Genomic DNA, 15,916 nt, shown 5'->3' on the forward strand with positions numbered 1-15,916 from the left:
GCTACCAACTGAACCACAGCTGACAGCTGTTGTATTGTAACTGCCACATTGCTGCTCCAAAGCCTTGGAAACCAAATTGGTATGTACTAGAATTTTCATGTATTTGATGCAACAAATAAATCACAATATGACAAGGACATCAATTTTCATCGGCTTGTTGAAAATAATTCCAAGCCAAAATTTCTGGTAAACTTTCAATTCTGATCAGTAATGCATCTCTAATTGTCACTGTCCAAATTCTGTTGCAACACACATAATTCTGAATAGAGTATGGCACACAACACAAAAAACCTCAGACATTTGGTACGAATTGTCAGCCTCATTCAACGAGGCCACAATGATGGCCAATTTGGAAAATGGGGGAAAAAAGATATAAGCTGAAAACATTGGTTAAACAAATCACACTGGTGCAGTAAAGGTGGTCTTCTAGTTTTGGGGTTCAGGGAGGGACATTGCTGGGTCTGTGTTGCACCTGCCCTGAAAGTGTTTGTTGCTAATATGGAAAAGTGTTCCATTCTCCAGCAGCGCCATTTTGCAAGAAGAAAACATAGTGACCAAATGTAAACAAAAAAAACCACAAAAATAAAGTTCAAGCAAAATAAATTATGTGTTTAATCACGCACCAGACTCCTTTATGGCTTGGTTTCAGTGCAGCTGGTGGTAGTGCAAACGCTAATTAGGCTACTGTGTGTGTGATGTAAATTAGAATGTTTATAAATTTAATCTACCCCTCCATCTAGCCTTCAAAGAAAAAACATGTTCATTCATAGGAATGTAATGCAACCCATTAAATATGAAATTGTCATCATCGGACAAGGTATAATGTCTGTTCAAAAGAAGGAAAAATGGTGAATACTGCGGGGAGGGAGAATCATTTCCAACCCAGTATATGTTCTGAGTAAGACAAGTAACATTTTGCAACAAATCCTATGAATTTATACATTTAACACGTGCAGGGTGCTTTGCAGCTCAACAACTGTAATTTTATAGAAAAGTGCTGGAGACAATGACAATGGTGGTTTCTCAGCAGATCTGTGTGGTGACAAACACGCGGTAAATCATTCGCCCTAATTGTGACATACAATAATTTTAGGGTGTATTTATAAACCAAATTTAGAATTGCTGCGAAGCGGTTTATTCAATGCTAAAGATGGAGTGTGCGCAAGGAGTCAGGTCTGGAAAGTGAAACTCCCAATTGCTGAAGTTTCAAACCCAAACTGCAGATTCCTGACGACTGTGTACAGGTTGGTCATCAGCAGCAGCGGTTCCGAAATCCTCTTTCCTAACATCAGAATGCAGAGCACCACATGCCTTGAGAACCAGCCTCATAGAATTACGTGGCAATCACAACCAGTCCATGTTGATGTTTATACTCCACGTCAGCACTCGTCCTAATCTCAGGTGCCCACCTCAGTGCTGAATTCCACAGCTCCGCAACCCTGTGATAAAAAAAAAGTTGATCTTGCTCAGCAGCGCATATTTGTAGGATTCAGACTATCTTACACCCCAGGAAGAGCGTTTGTTGCTTTACTAACTACCAAATACTGAGCATAATATTTGTCATTTGATTGACAGTAAACAAGATGTAAATACAAAAGGTAGTGCCCTGGTTTCGATGTTTAGCTTTTCTTACCGAACGACCTATTACTGAAATCGTTTTATTCGTTCTCAGACAGATGTATCGTCTTGTGGGACGAAATGACAATCACATGTCTTAATAACCTGCTGCGAACTGAACTCCTTTTAACCACAACAATAAATCGGTTCCTTGGTAAATAATTGATTTTCCTAAGGACTCGGTGAGGCCGACAACACTGACTACAGCAGTAGGTTTATTGGAGAACACAATAGCCACGCTATATCACGCCTTCGATGCCACATCCCCTCGCCCATTCCAAGATTCCCCAGTATATGAAATCTATGTGTTATTGTGTGGAACGAATGCTGTAATGGGCTTTACAGTGCTATTAAATCCTGAGGAGACTGGCATGCGGCACACTGCAGTGCTGAAATGAACTGCAGTTTTCTTAAGAGAACTGCTCCAGTCTGTAAAATATTAAACTTGTCGGTTTAGCTTCGGGATGGGCTTGCACCATGTATGCGGGAAGGTCTTTCATCTCTGTGCTTCTCCTGACGTTGCGGAAATTTAGTGAGATCACGGAGTCTGTTGAGATGTCACTCTGTTTCAGATATGCAGAACAATTTAATAACCGGATGCCTAACAACTTATTGTAAGCGATAAGATAAAAATCGCCTTTTCGATTGTCAACACGAAAGGAAAACAAAATCCTGTGAAATTTGGGACTCTTCCTATCTCTCACACTATATAAATGGAAAACAGATTCAGACATGTGGGATCAAGGCATGTAAGAGAAGAGGAGAGTAGAACCCGCTGGTTATGGATTTAAATAGTAAGTACCTGGAGAATGTTTTAACGATTAAAGTGAAGAGTGTTGCACTGTTTGCTATCGTTACGAGATTGAGCTGCAACCAGAAAATTAGATTGTACTAATTAATATTTTGAATAGTGCACTTTCTCATCACAGAGGAAGCACATGGATTTAATTCAGATCTTTAACATTGCCTCTGGCTCTTGCCGAGAGATTGTACAGTGCAAAGTATGAATGTATTATAAAAACCAACAGCTGAAAGTGCACATTGCGTGGCATCAGGGGCTGCTAACTGTCGCTTGTAACTTGATCTGCTGATTTGCAGGACTTTTGCTCCTCGTAGCATGCCTTGTACAGACCAGACTTGCAAAGATGAGACCGTTACGCCCTCTGTGTGACAGTCGCGTAATGGACAGATACATCAGAGAAGCCAGGGATCTGCTGAACGCACCGGTAAGAGCACTCGCAAGTTTCTGTACTGAACTGAACGCTGTGTTGAATGACATTCTCTTCTTTTCGAGTTTCCCATGCGCATTCTGCTGACAATGATATTGGAGCCAAAAAAAAGAAAAAGGATGCAAAATGAAGTGTAGCGGTCATGTGCCACATGTTGCATAGAAAGTGCTTATTAAGCCGTTTGCTCTGGGCAGATTGCAGGATTTGAATTCGTTTGTCCGACGTTTAAACGTCGCCTGCGTAAAACAATCGGATGGGGGTGGGGGGGGGGGGGGCGACAGGGGGACCTGAAGAAACGATCGGTACTGCGGGATCTGCAATATTTGTATTTGAACACACGAAAGCCCAGATAAATAAACCGGAGTGGTGTGATTGTTGGAAGTGCCCAGGGGTTCGACATTCCTTTGCTCAAACGTAATTGCCAAAATAAATATGATTTTTTTTAGTGCCTGTAAAATATATGAAATGCTCGAAACGGCCAGCTGGTAAAATGCGAACCAGGTGAGGGAAGCATAAAATATGTGGGATCGGACACGTCCTCAGATTTAAGTGAATTCAAGATGTGCTGGGAGGGAAACAAAGGGAATCACTTCTAGTGCGGCCGGTCAGGGCACTTCAGAGCGACACATGCACACCGCTCTTTAAATCAGCTCTTTGAACACATCTTCCCAATTTGAACTTTCTGTCTGTTCGTGCGCCGTTTACTTTCATAATAAATGTTTTGTGGGATCTAAATTTCGTCAAATCTGTCGCGGAAGCGTCTGTCAGAACTGAGTTTGACAGATCTGCAAGTTCAGCAATATTTGTTCAGTTAACTGTTTTATTGTCGGTTCGTGTGGTTTTCCTATTCCCACTTAAAACGTTTCCTGTGTTTAATATTTTGATCTGTAGAAATATTGCTAGATTTGCATCTCGTTTTTTTTTTGTAATGTCCCCGCTCCTGACGCTGATTCTTGCTGGGCTGAGATGAGGCAGCAGCGACCACACAGTACTTGGCCGAAGTGAGCCCTCTCCTGGCTTCACTACTATTTGTCCCTCAACCAGCATCACTGAAACAGATGATCTTGGCAACACATTTCATTGCTGTGGCTACACTTCAAAAGTGCTTAAACAAAGGCAAAATACTGTTAATGCTGGAAATCTGCAACATAAACAGTAAATGCTGGAAACACTCAGCAGGTCAGGCAGCATCTGTGGTGAGAGAAACAAAGTTAATGGGGGGGACTTTTCAGGGGGGTCAGTGGGCACATTTGGTGATGGGTCGGGTGAGAATTTTTTTTTTAGCAGCGGGTAGGAAACCCGCTGTCAACCGCCTCCACGCTAGTCTCCCAGATGTCTGGTCTGTCAGCGCTGAACAGACCCGACACCAAGCAGCGGGGGAGGCAATTTACATTATTAAGAGATTGTTAAGGCACTTAAATACTATTTTAAGTTTACCTTTCAATATTACGAGTTCCTCCACGGGTTACACACTACTCAGGGATCATGTCAGCTCAGCAGGTCGTGAATGGATTCAGCATTGAATTATTTGATTACTTGACAGCTGCAAAAGTGCTATAAAAGCTTCCATCTCACAGCTGTTCACTTTCCAAGCTCAGACACTGTTACTGCATTTGGAAGACAGATTGAGCTTTATGCAGATTGCATGTGTTTAGATCCAACTCTCTATCCAGTGCCACCTCATTGGAACAACCTCACTGACCATTGACAGATTTGCTTCTGTCATCTCAACTTCACCTGCCATCTACTACATCAGCATCAGTGCCCTTGAAACTATCTCACCTTGGTCCTCAGAATCCCACCATGATCAGCCCCAACACCAGCAGCAGCACCAACAACAACACCAACCTTCTCCGCAATCAACTGATGCTGCACAGGACACAGGGCATCAGTACCTGACCACATTGCTGCCCGGGAGGCCAGGGATAGCCTCACCATAGCCAGCTTTACTTCACTTGGCGCTGTACACCCTGGCTGCCACATGATGCGCCAGGTTGGCACCACTCCACACCAACACCATAAACATCCCTATAATGCCCAAGCCATTCCTTTCACCCTCATCACCATTGCGGGGGGTAGGGTTAAGTCTCACCATTCACTGCAACTCACTAAGCCACTTCCAAAGGTGCACACAAATCTGTCCAGGAACGCAAAGTTTTGAAAATAAAGATTTCAATGTTTGACAGCACATTAACACAAACTTCACTTGAACATTGGTGCCTACCCTTGTGTGTTGTTAGTTGGTATGATTGGACTAGGATGAGGGTGAGTGTGAGGGGTGGCTAGTGAGATGGGGAAGTAATAATGTAGATAGAGAGTGATGGGTGGAGGTGCAAGGTAAGTTGGTGTGAGTAAGGATGTGCAGGGGTAGGGTAGGGAAGGCAGAGTGATGAGGATGTGATGATTGGCACAGCAGGGTGAGATTGAGTGCAGCTTTGCAGTAAGGTTTCGTGATCTACGTTGAAGTGCCATAACCTACAAGGCTACAGACCAAGTGTTGGAAAGTGGAATTAGAGTGGATAGCTCTTTGTCGGCCGGCACGGACAAGATGGGCCAAATGGCCTCCTTCTGTGCCGTAAATTTCTGTGATTCTGTGATACTGAGATCATTGAAAGTTTGCGCCACTGCAGCCTGGTCCTCCTAATGACATCCCTACTTGTGTGCTCCTGTGCAATGTTCAACCAAGCTGCGTTGATCTCCTGGGGAGGTCTCTTCTGCTCATGGGAAGGGAAGAAGACCTCCCTGTGTGCTGTGACTCCCTCCATAAGCATATGGAGGGAGTCATGGGAGAGTCTGGGTGCAGCCCTGCACCTCTGTACAGTGATTGTCAGTGTTTTCAGCACCTCAGTGCAACTGTCAAAATCAATTTGGGGATGGTCCCTTTAATGAAACCGGCTGATGACGTGTCATCAAATGATGTCATCAGACCCGCTTCCTTCAATTGGCTGGCAAACACGCTGGGCGGGCTTGACAAGCCCAATCAAAGTAAGATCACTCTACAGAGCGGGCTGGAGCCAGAAGCTGGGTCGCACCCCGCCACCGACCCCGGCTGCACCGGACCCACCCCAGTCGGCGAAATCGTGGCCAATGTTTCAGGTCGATGATCTTTCATCAGAACTGGAAGATATTACAGATTAACAGTTTTCGAGCAAGTCCATAGGCAGGGAAAATGGGGAGGGGGGAAGAAAGAACAAAGGTCTATGGTGGGGTGGAGGGCAGGAGTGATTAAATGGCAAAAGGGATGATAGTGCAAGGTAAAAGGAGGTGGTAGCAAAATACTGCAGATGTTGGAAATCCGAAATAACAACAGAAAATGCTGGAAAAACTCAGCAGGTCAGGCAACATCCGTGGAGAGAAATTTGAGTTGACGTTTCGGGTTGGACCCTTCTTCAAAACTGGAAAGAAAAGAAACTAGATCGGAGGCAGGGCTGCGATCGGACAAAAGAATAAAAGAAACAAAAGAAGTAAAAGAGATTAGAAGCTGGACGAGATGGTAATAGGCTGGGATTAGGTGTAAAGTGTACTGGCAGGGCAAAAGATAGCTGCCAGGTGTGAGAGAGAAACAAAAGGAAAGGGGGGGGGGAAAAGGAGTGGAACAATTACAAGAGAAAATGAAATGGGGGCCGAGCTTATGATCTGAAATTGTTGAACTCGATATTGAGTCCGGAAGGCTGCAGACTGCCTAATCGGAAGATGAGGTGCTGTTCCTCGAGTTTACGTTGAGCTTCCGTGGAACAATACAAGAGGCCAAGGACGGTGAGGTCCGAGTGGGAATGGAGCGGTGAATTAAAATGACAGGCGACCGGAAGCTCGGGGTCACCCTTACGGACTGAACGGAGGTGTTCCGCAAAGCGGTCACCCAATCTGCATTTGGTCTCCCCAATGTAGAGGAGACCGCATCGTGAGCAGCGAATACAGTATACTAGATTGCGAGAAGTACAAGTAAATCGCTGTTTCACCTGGAAGGGGTGTTTGGGGCCCTGGACAGTGGGAAGGAGGGAGGTATAGGGGCAGGTGTTACATCTCCTCCGCTTGCACGGGAAGGTGCCAGGCGAAGAGGAAGGGCTGTTTGGGGTGATAGAGGAGTGGACTAGGGTGTCTCGGAGGGAGCGGTCCCTGCGGAATGCTGAAAGGGGAGGGGAGGGGAAGATACGTTTGGTGGTGGGATCACTTTGGAGGTAGCGGAAATGCCGGAGGATGATCCGTTGAATGTGGAGGCTGGTGGGGTGAAAGGTGAGGACAAGGGGAACCCTATCGTGGTTCCGGGAGGGAGGGGCAGGGGTGAGGGCAGAAGTGCGGGAGATAGAACTGACACGGTCGAGGGCAGTGTCAACCACAGTAGAGGGGAATCCTCGGTTGCGGAAAAAGGAAGACATGTCTGAAGCACTGGTGTGGAAGGTGGCGTCGTCGGAGCAGATACGGCGGAGGCGGAGAAACTGGGAGAATGGAATAGAGTCCTTACAGGAAGCGGGGTGGGAGGAAGTGTAGTCCAGGTAGCTGTGGGAGTCAGTGGGCTTGTAGTAAATATTGGTCGATAACCTATCCCCAGAGATGGAGACGGAGAAGTCGAGGAAGGGACAAATTACAAAACAAAAGTTAGGCCCAGAGTGAGTGTAAATGGTTACACCAAAACCATTACCAGCACCTGCTGTCTGAGAGTAGTTGTTATGATCTAAAGATGAGGTGCTGTTACTTGAGCTTGCTTGATCTCAACCAGTGCAGAGGTGTAGACACTATAATCTGCTTCAGTGTCCCCAAACTAGGGAGGAGAAAATCAACTAGGTTTCGCACTCCTGGTTGCTATCCAGTCAAACCTGTTTCAAATTGCATATGTGTCGGCGTCGGGTGCAGGCAGGATCAAGATTGGCTGTGGATTCCCCCTTGCTCATTCAGCTGGACAGCCTACCAATACTCATTATCACGGCTTATACATGAATAGTGATGATGAACCAATTAGTAGAGGGACCCAGCAGAGCCATATCCCAGTATGAACCACTGCCTTCAGGATAGGAGAAAACTGAAGGGAAATAATCCACACCTGAGTAAGATTGCTTACCCAAAGCTTGAGAACTTAAATGACAAATGCGGGTGGTATCTCTACATTACTGCATATGGAGACGAATATAGGCAGGTCTGGGTACTCGTATATAAGCATCTTATGGAATATACATCTATTTAATAACTACTGTTATAATGTATTACTGAGGGAGTGCTGTATTGTCGGAGGTGCTGTCTTGTGGATAAGAAATCTCAGGTGGATGTAAAAGGTCCCATGGCACTAGTCAAAGAAGAACACAGGAATTCTCCCGGTGTTCCCAGTGTTCTGGCCAACATTTATCCCTCAGTCATTATCACTGAGAACAGATTATCTGGGTATTATCTCATTGCTGTTTGTGGGACCTGGCTGTGGGCAAAATTGGGTGCCACATTTCTCTACATTACTGCAATGGCTTCACTTCAAAAGTACTTCATTGGCTATAAAGTGCTTTGGGACATCCTGAGGTCGTGAAAGGCGCTATATAAATCCAATTTCTTTCTTTTATTTTCTATTTTCTCACCTTCTGCTTCTGTGTCGGATCTACTCACAATATTCAGCCAAGAGGCAGGCAGGTGACCTGCTTGCACTATTCTGCCAATCCCATCAGCAAGCATGAGAGTAGCTAGGCTGAGGCTCCTTATGATTTTCCTGTTTTGCTCACTGTGTGAAATTGCCACGATTCATATTAGTGCTCCAGAATGATGGTACATCTGAGATTAATTACTCAACACATTAGGAATCAGAGACTTAAACCAATGCTCAATTATTCTATAACACAGCTCCAACTAACCATTGCACCATTTCTTAACCATTCTTTTAATTGTCTATAATGCATCCATACTACAACTGCAGTGTCGGGGGGGGGGGTGGTGGGGGGAGCAATTTCACTTTGCACCAACACTGCAATTGTAGTGTAAATGTGATCTGCATCCAAAATCAGGGCTTGGCTTGATACTGGAGCAAAGTGGAGTGAGACTTCCTGCAGGAGGGAGTAGTCTGTGAAAGTTATCACAACTGCAGTTTGATTCTGCGGGATTAGCAGACTGAGGCTTGTTGCCATTCCTCACTGTCTGAAATGTTTTAACTTTTGAATAGAGAACAGATGTTTTATCAGCTGATTTTCATCCAGTGATGCCTGTAGAATGAGTCATATGCAGTATTTAGGTGGCAGTACTGTGCCAAATGATTCTATATACTGGCATAATATTGATTGGCAATTCGAGGAACTTAGTTAAAGCCAATTCCTTAGGGCCGATATTCTCAGCACGCAAAGGCCAGACACTGTTTGCCAACCTTCAGAAAACATCAAAATAAAAACAGAAAATGCTGGAGAAACTCAGCAGGTCAGGCAGCATCTGTGAAGAGAGAAACAGAGTTAACGTTTCAGGTCGATGACCTTTCATCAGAACTCAGAACAGTTCTGAGAAAGGTCATCGACCTGAAACGTTAACTGTTTCTCTCTTCACAGATGCTGCCTGACCTGCTGAGTTTCTCCAGCATTTTCTGTTTTTATTTCAGATTTCCAGCATCTGCAGTATTTTCTTTTTGTATTCAGAAAACATCAGTAGGTTTATCATCAAGATGCTAGGATATGGATTCATCAATTCAACTCATTGGCCTAGAAATTCGGTTGGTAGCGCCAGCGATTAGCGCCTAAAGAGCCTGAGAATTGGGGCGTTACCCAATTTTCGGGCGGGCACAGTGAATATAGCGCCACCTCCCATATTGAGTATCCTTTTAGCGCTGGCGCTAACTCTTTGCGCGCGCCCGCGGGCGCAGGCAGATCATGATGTCATTTCAGTGTGCAAGGCCTTTTTGGCGCCCCAGACCGGATATTCGGTAGCGCCCGCAACCTTTCTGCCTGGCACTATTAGTGACAGTTGGATGGAGCGTTCCCAGGCCCTTCTCGGACTCGGGGGGCGCTATTTAAAGGGGACAGCACTAGTATAAAAGCTGCAGCCATTTGGGCTGGCCATTCTGATCGTTGCTGGAGAGAGTTGCTGACCTTCTGTTGGACAGTACTTTTCTCATTGAGCCTTTGGAGGCACTGGCACTGGCAGCTTAAGGGCCCGGCTCCCGAGCTGGTGATGCAGCATCTGAAAGCAGGGAGGTGGAAGAGTGGCTTTAGCAAAAGGACAGGTTCGCAGCAAGGGATGCCAGATTGCGGCAAGGCTATGACATGGGTCCACAGTGAGAAAGCATGCTGGCGGGGGGAACAAGTGGAAAGAGACAGTTGTAAAAGGTGAGAACATTACCATCGCTGTCGACAATGGGGTCGGCAGCTGCAGTGGTTACAGGACCACTCAGACATCCTCCAAGAATCTGGTGGACTCTCTCCTCGAGATCCGTGAGAGTGACCACTTGTGGATGTCCTCCACCGGTGCGAAGCTGGTCTTTGCCAATCCTCACCAGCTTGGACTGCAGGGGAAAGGAGGGGAAGTTATGTTACCTGATGCCCTGAGTGATCATCTCATGCCCCCCATGGTGCAAGAGCCCTTACATGATGCCTTGAGTCAAATGTGCATGTGTGTGCCCAGAAAGGGCCATGGGTGCTTGCTGGCAGATGGCCAATGGGGCACAGGCCACCCTGTAGCCATAAAGTCAGGTGCAAATGAAGGGATGCAGAAGTTTGCAGAAACAACACCCACCCTCACGACCCGAGTGAGGTCGTTGAATTTCTTTCTGCATTGGACAGGACTCCTGGTCACCATGTTGCTGGAGTTGACCCTCTGGCATACATCCCTCCAAGCTCGTCGGTAGTCCTTATGATTCGGCCTCCTGCCATTGTCTGGGTAGAGAACATCTCGCCAGCGCTCCACTGCGGCCACCAATTGCTCCAGAGCCTCATTGGTGAAGCGCTCTGCTCTCTGTCTCACCTTCTGCATCTGGTCCAAGTTTTTAGCGCCAGAGAAGGGCCTGCACCGATTCTGAGGCCTGCAAGGCGCAGAGTGTGGATGCTGAAGCTGACTGACCCACCCCTTTAAGAGCTGGCCGGCGCCTGGAAGTCTCGTGGTCATCGGTAATTGAGAGCACCTGCGCTGCACCCGTCCGCTCCGATATTGGGTTGCGCCGGAAGTTTAGCGCCTTAGGAGTCCCGTGTAATGCCTGAATTCGCGCCTCAATCACCTTTAGGGGCGATGCAACCCAATATCGCGCCAGGTGGCGATAAGTTGCGTCTGGTTATAAACTTTGCGCTGCGCCAATTTTACAGTAGAGGACACTAAAAATATCCCAACACTGGACAAACAGGGGGCAATGGGGGGGGAGGAGCTAAACATGATTAAAATCACTAAGGAGATGGTACTCAGTAAAATAATGGGACTTAAGGCGGATAAATCCCCCGGACCTGATGGCCTACATCCTAGGGTCTTGAGAGAAGTGGCGGTAGGGATTGTGGATGCATTGGTGATTATTTTCCAGAACTCCCTGGACTCAGGAAAGGTCCCGGCAGATTGGAAAACTGCTAATGTAACACCCTTATTTAAGAAGGGAAGTAGACAAAAAGCTGGAAACTATAGACCAGTTAGCCTAACATCTGTGGTTTGCAAAATGTTGGAGTCCATTATTAAGCAAACAGTAACAGAGCATTTGGATAAACATAATTTAATAGGACAGAGTCAGCATGGTTTTATGAAGGGGAAGTCATGTTTGACAAATTTGCTCGAATTCTTTGAGGATGTAACATACAGGGTGGATAAAGGGGAACCAGTGGATGTAGTGTATTTGGACTTCCAAAAGGCATTTGACAAGGTTCCACACAAAAGATTACTGATCAAGATAAGAAATCACGAGATTGGGGGTAATATACTGGCATGGGTGGAAGATTGGCTATCTAACAGAAAACAAAGAGTTGGGATAAATGGTTTATTCTCGGGCTGGCAATCAGTAACTAGTGGTGTTCCGCAGGGGTCAGTGCTGGGACCCCAACTCTTTACAATCTATATTAACGATTTGGAGGAAGGGACCGAGTGCAACATATCCAAGTTTGCCGACGATACAAAGATGGGAGGGAAAGCAGTGAGTGAGGAGGACATAAAAAACCTGCAAAAGGACATAGACAGGCTAAGTGAGTGGGCAGAGATTTGGCAGATGCAATATAATGTTGGAAAATGTGAGGTTATGCACTTTGGCAGAAAAAATCAAAGAGCAAGTTATTATCTAAATGGAGAGAAACTGCAAAGTGCTACAGTACAAAGGGATCTGGGGGGTCCTGGTGCATGAAACACAAAAAGTTAGTATGCAGGTGCAGCAGGTGATCAGGAAGGCCAATGGAATCTTGGCTTTTATTGCGAGGGGGGTGGAGTATAAAAACAGGGAAGTCTTGCTGCAGTTATACAGGGTATTGGTGAGGCCACACCTGGAATACTGCGTGCAGTTTTGGTTTCCATATTTAAGAAAAGATATACTTGCTCTCAAGGCGGTTCAGAGAAGGTTCACTCGGTTGATTCCGGAGATGAGGGGGTTGACGTATGAGGAAAGGTTGAGTAGGTTGGGACTCTACTCATTGGAGTTCAGAAGAATGAGAGGCGATCTTATCGAAACATATAAGATTGTGAGGGGGCTTGATCGGGTGGATGCGATGAGGATGTTTCCACTGATGGGTGAGACTAGAACTAGGGGGCATAATCTAAGAATAAGGGGCTGCCGTTTCAAAACTGAGATGAGGAGAAAGTTCTTCACTCAGAGGGTAGTAAATCTATGGAATTTGCTACCCCAGAGAGCTGTGGAAGCTGCAACATTAAATAAATTTAAAATGGAGATAGACAGTTTCCTAGCAGATAAGGGAATTAGGGGTTACAGGGAGAGGGCAGGGAAGTGGACGTGAGTCTAGATTCGGATCAGCCATGATCCTATTGAATGGCGGAGCAGGCCCGAGGGGCCGTATGGCCTACTCCTGCTCCTACGTCTTATGTTCTTATGTTATGTTCTTATGTTCTAACGCCCCAAGCGGGGCTATACCCAATTTCTAGGCCATTCAGTTGAAAATCCCACTGGCTACCTCTGCAAGAGTATATAAACAACAATAATACAGACCTACTCTTTATTACTCCCAAGTTTGCAAGCTTGCTTTATAGCATAGCTATACTTGTGCTGCAAATTTCCAGCAAATTTGTGAGATTGTAGAAGTTCAGCTGATCATGTGTATATGGGAATTATTTACTCCAACCAGATCTCAGTAGAAAAATATCCATATGTTCCCCTGAAGCTGGAATTCAAGAAATTCACATCAAGCTGCTGGAAACCTCTGAAATAAATCAGGTTCAGCTTTTAGCTGGAAAGCAAAACTCAGGATATCATATGTTAGGCAGCTAAATTAATACCTTCTGCATATGAATAGAGTTGGGGTAGTCCCTGAGTGTAAACCATAAAGAATTGCATATGCAATCTGCAAAGTTGAAAGTATAACTGGAGCTTTGTGTTAGCTTTTTAGTAAATTGCAGGCAGGTGTAGTAAAGCTTTTATTGTCCTAGGGATAAATATTTGACAGAGACCAGTCTAGCTAAAAGAAAGGTGCTTCTGTCCGTCTTACATTGAAGGAGGACTATTAAAAAGCACCAGGCAATGTTTAATTTAATTTTTGGTGGGGGCAGGAGGACACAAAAAATGCTCCAGCCCACTGTCGGCTCATCCTAGGCCCTCTCCACCCCCCCTCCCCCCCCACCCGGGATCGCCTTCTCCTCCCCATGGCTCTGACTGTTGGTCCGGCTCGGCATGGGAGCCCGACAATTTCCCGTCCTCCCACAACCAGAGAGCTGAAGTGCAGCGCCCACTTTGCCACCTGTAGCTTGCTGCCGCTGTGTAAGTGAAGCCCGGGCCTCTAAAAATAGCAACAATGAGCGGGCGGCAGAAGCACTCTGCCTGCTGCCCACCGCCCGCCTCTTATCCATCTGAAGTGAAAATCTGCCCTCCAGTGTCGAAGTGTGATGATCTTATGATCAGTGAGCTGTTTGCATTTAATTTGGTCCTCTAAGAATAAGACAATTTCTTTAACTTTAATTTGTCAACCTTGTTTTTCGACATGAAAGTAGTGACAATTTGCAATTTGTAGTGTCTGAGACTTTTAATTAGCCTGTAATACTATTGTGCACCTGTGTGTTTGAATGGGATCAGTCTGTGCCTGTTCCGGAGTGTGTGGCTGTTATACTACAGGTACCATTCTGAGATTGGTATCTGTTCCGTGTAATGAATAACGAGCAGGGTGGCAGTACAGGTACTACAACTGGTCTTACTGCCCTTAGCTTAGAGACAGGAAAATAGGTCCTATTCCTACTGCAGATTGCTGTACAGCAACCCTTGCTGGAAGTGTAAATGTGCATGTCAGGGGCAAATAGGTTTGGGATTGGCCGTGATATCCCTCACGAATGAATAGCTTAGCAATAGTCACTATCAAGACTCACACATGAGTAATGGTCCCTTGAGTGAGTTGCCTGAAAGCATCCAGGACCAGTGAAACTGTACTCCACCAAGAAATAAACACCTTCAAAAGAGGAAGGGAATGGGGGGGAGGGATTGATGACAAAAAAAAGTTGATGAGCTCATATTTAACAAATAAAAATAAATGCCTGAGTTTCAAAGTCAAAGAATTCTGATTGGAAGAGCTGCCAAAATCAATCTTAGACTTGGGAGACAACGTAATGAATATACTACACATTCTGCTATAAAACATCCACTTATATTATCCGTAAACTTAAAAGTGCAGTAAAAGATTACAATTATTATAATTTCATTGAACTGATAATCCTGTCTTTTCATCATGGATAAGTTCAAAGAAAATACCTTTCTGCGATTAGATTAATATTTTACTGTATGCAAGTTTTTATGTTTGATCATTACATTCATGAATGAGAAATTAGGCTTGAAGTTACTGGTGATGATATTAGTGAATGAACCTGTAACATATTAGAAGGACGTTCCACTAATTGCTCTTTTAATGGCGACATTAAGCTATTTATTTTAAATTGGTAAAAGGATTAATGCCTCTGTTAAAGTACTCCACTTGACTTGAATCAGCCCATATTTCTGAGGTTAAATAATTTTAATCAGCCCAACATACCCTATGTGCAGTCCAACCCTTTGCCAGGAGCTCGCAGCTGGAAACAGGGCACAAATCCAACCACTGCTGCAGGCCTAAGAGGCCTCTAGCAGCAGTAATAGCCACTACATGCAGGGCCTTGTGGCTGCTGTGCACAAACCACATCCCAAAAGCCTGCAGCCTCGAGTCTTCCTGCCGGCAAAAAAGGTGGCACTTCCCTTTTATAGCCTCTTTGCCATTGCTGCCTGCCCCTCTCAGCAGCTCGAATCTGAGGGGGTCTGAGTACAAGTTATAAGACCCTTTAATTGTAGGTGTGCTCCGCTTGCGAAGACATGGGGAAATGATTGAGGTGGCGTGGAGATGTCATTCCTGACTTATTTGCATGGCCTTTGAATGCTTGAATCCGCACCACTTGGTCTGCCCTTCAGTTAACCCTGAAAGTATGAAGGCAACATTAAAAGAGTAGAGATATTTTTATGGCTCGGATATGAATGAAGGACATTTGGGTGGAGTACCAAAGGGAGAGTATGGAACCATACCCCAGTAAGGGAGCTAATACCTTTGGGGGTGAAGAGAATGGGAGAAAATTGAAGAAGAAAAATGTTCACATCTAAAGGCCAATTTTACAAATTTGCACTCCCATGTGCAAGGTTCCCTGCTGGGAGCATGCATTTGTAAAATCGCCCCTCTGTTATCCCAGCAGTGCTTCCAGAATATTTCCAATAGTCTTTTCTGTTTTGTCTTTTCATACAGTGTAACCGGATATTTCAATTTCCTAATGCAATTCCTCTTCCAAATACCGGCCTTAATCTGCGAGCATGGAGGTCCAAAAGTGTAAGTACCCAAATGATTAAAGTGTCTATCCAGTAATAATATGTGTAATTAGTACAGGGCTTTAAAAAAAATTAAATCGTTCTGGCAGGACATGATTGGAGATGTTAGTTTTAACATTGAGGACGCACTGATTTATAGTTTCTAAGATTGCCACAAACAATTTCT

The 15,916-nt window shown here is 45.2% G+C and overlaps 1 protein-coding gene and 1 long non-coding RNA gene across 2 annotated transcripts in view; one reads left to right on the top strand and one right to left on the bottom strand.

Annotated features, from left to right (window-relative positions):
* Positions 1-588: 588 nt before the first annotated feature.
* LOC147115704 (uncharacterized) lies at positions 589-2,725 on the bottom strand. The gene is made up of 2 exons (XR_015078670.1): positions 2,420-2,725; positions 589-1,439 (listed from the first exon to the last, which is right to left on the bottom strand). It is a non-coding gene; the product is annotated as an uncharacterized LOC147115704 (long non-coding RNA).
* A 37-nt stretch (positions 2,726-2,762) lies between these two features.
* The window catches only part of LOC147115705 (erythropoietin-like), a 66,250-nt gene continuing 53,096 nt past the window's right edge, over positions 2,763-15,916 (top strand). Inside the window, exons 1-2 of the mRNA XM_085990186.1 lie at positions 2,763-2,843; positions 15,671-15,751. Coding sequence (XP_085846312.1) covers positions 2,763-2,843; positions 15,671-15,751 — 162 coding nt within the window. The remainder of the gene's footprint in view (positions 2,844-15,670; positions 15,752-15,916) is intronic.

This window comes from Somniosus microcephalus, chromosome 6 (genome assembly GCF_052327205.1).
Source record: "Somniosus microcephalus isolate GS21.2 chromosome 6, FLI_Smic_1.0, whole genome shotgun sequence".
In the NCBI taxonomy this organism is placed as follows: Eukaryota; Metazoa; Chordata; class Chondrichthyes; order Squaliformes; family Somniosidae; genus Somniosus; species Somniosus microcephalus.